The following is a 1,877-nucleotide window of genomic DNA, read 5'->3' on the forward strand; positions in this document are numbered from 1 at the left end:
TTTAGATTTTGCACCCAATAATTCACTTGCCATAAAAATTAAAAATTCAGATGGACATGTGGTGGAAAATTAGACTCTAATCGAAATCCAATTTAGAATTTAATTCACTTGGTACTAAATTAAAAATTAAAAGAGAAATGTGACGCAAAATTGAGAATTCAATTAAAATCAGATTGGATTTTTTTATGAGTTTCGAATATATATATATATATATATTTATAGATTTGTAGACTAGCTTTGAGACATGAACCCATAAAAAATCATGCAGTAATTTTTTTTTTTTTGAGAAGAAAAAATAATGCAGTATTCGTGTTTTTTTTTTTGATAAAACATTATTCGTTTTTTGTTTGTGTTAATATCCCTAATACTGTCTTAAAAAAAAAAATCCAAATTTAACTTAAAAGAGTCTTACTATTATATATAAATCTCAATCTCCCAAATTACACTGATTAAAAAAAAAAAATTACAAAAGGAAGCTTTAATGGCGAAGAGAGTACTATTCACAAGTCAAGATTAGGTCACCGTTTTAGTCTGATCTAAATATTGATCCTCGAATCAACGACATTGTTTAGGTGTCTGAACACTGAACCTAAGTACCCCAAGTAATACTCCTTTTGTTTGTGTCCTAAACGATGAAACCACCGATTCTCCAACGGAGCATCCCAGACGACGTCGTACTCAACATCCTGGGAAGACTACCTGTGAAATCTGTGATAAGATTCAGATGCGTTTCCAAATCCTGGGACTCCTCAATCACCACCCCTTATTTCATCTCAACCCACCTTAATCACAACAACAACAACAACAAAGATTCCCATGATAATGGTTATGTCATACACATGCCATCGAATCCTTCTTTTGGTGGTCTCCTAACAACAGACCAGTCTGTACTGTCGCTTTCGACTGTACATTTGATAGGATTTCGGAAGTTAAAATTCCCTTCGATTTTTATTCTAATCCTGCCCAACTAGTCGGTTCATGCAATGGCTTATTGTGTCTCGCTGATTTCGGGAGTGTTAATGTTAATGTTATATATTTGTGGAATCCCAGCATTAGAAAATTCAAGAAGTTGCCTCGTACTTGCTTAGGAAAGCTAGAGAATGTTACACTCGGATTTGCGTATCATTCTGAGAATAATGACTACAAGGTTGTGAGGATTTCGTCCACTCCTTTGTCTACAAAGGAGATTGAGGTGTACACGTTAAGTTCGGATTCATGGAGAAGGGTTGGGGTTGAGTTGACAACAGATGTTGCGTTCGGTTATGGAAAATTTATTTTGCCTGGTTTGTGGAGCTTTGCATTGGTTGGCACGTATCAGAGAGGATGGCAGAAGTGAATTGATTATGGCATTTGATGTCGACAGTGAGAGATTCAGTAAGCTAGCATTGCCTGATTGTTTGATCAAGGCAAACAATTGCGAGAGATTTCTTGCATCATTCAAAGGGAAACTGACTTTCATTACATTTGGATATAATGAACAACCTCGCTTTCCAAGCCAGTACTCCGTATGGGTGATGAAGGAGTACGGTGTAGTTGACCCTTGGAATAAACTTTGTGTTGTATCGTTTGAAAGGATAGCTTGTTTCTTTGGCTTTTCTGAGTATTGTTCACTTCTGGTTTTCTACTGCAATGAACTAGTAGAGGGGCCGGAACTTAAGTTTGTATTAGTTGACACTGAAACTCTACGTGAGAAGAAGGATCCTTATATCCAACATCCTTCGTATGTAGCTACTTTCATGGAGAGCCTCATTTTACTTGATGGAGCAAATGTGGCATCTTACACAAAGAGAAACTGAAAATACTTCTGAATATTATTAACGTAAAGAGAAATTACACAACACTATTTGGACTGAGGCGTGGCACTCGCTCTCTTTAAG

General features: G+C 36.2%; 1 protein-coding gene across 1 annotated transcript; it reads left to right on the forward strand.

Moving 5' to 3' along the window:
* Positions 1 to 632: 632 nt before the first annotated feature.
* Positions 633 to 1,336, forward strand: LOC112030424 (putative F-box protein At5g42430). The gene is made up of 2 exons (XM_024063111.1): positions 633 to 883; positions 1,051 to 1,336. Exons 1-2 carry the CDS (start codon positions 633 to 635, stop codon positions 1,334 to 1,336), a joined length of 537 nt encoding a protein of 178 aa, XP_023918879.1.
* Positions 1,337 to 1,877: the final 541 nt, after the last annotated feature.

This window comes from Quercus suber, unplaced genomic scaffold (assembly GCF_002906115.3).
Source record: "Quercus suber isolate HL8 unplaced genomic scaffold, Cork oak 2.0 scaffold_1122, whole genome shotgun sequence".
Lineage (NCBI taxonomy): Eukaryota > Viridiplantae > Streptophyta > Magnoliopsida > Fagales > Fagaceae > Quercus > Quercus suber.

Excerpts from the sequence above, each read along its gene's own strand:
- LOC112030424 (XM_024063111.1), top strand. The coding sequence starts at position 633 with ATGAAACCACCGATTCTCCAACGGAGCATCCCAGACGACGTCGTACTC. Across the intron at positions 884-1,050 it reads GGTCTCCTAACAACAGACCA|CATTAGAAAATTCAAGAAGT; the intron begins GTCTGTACTGTC and ends GTGGAATCCCAG.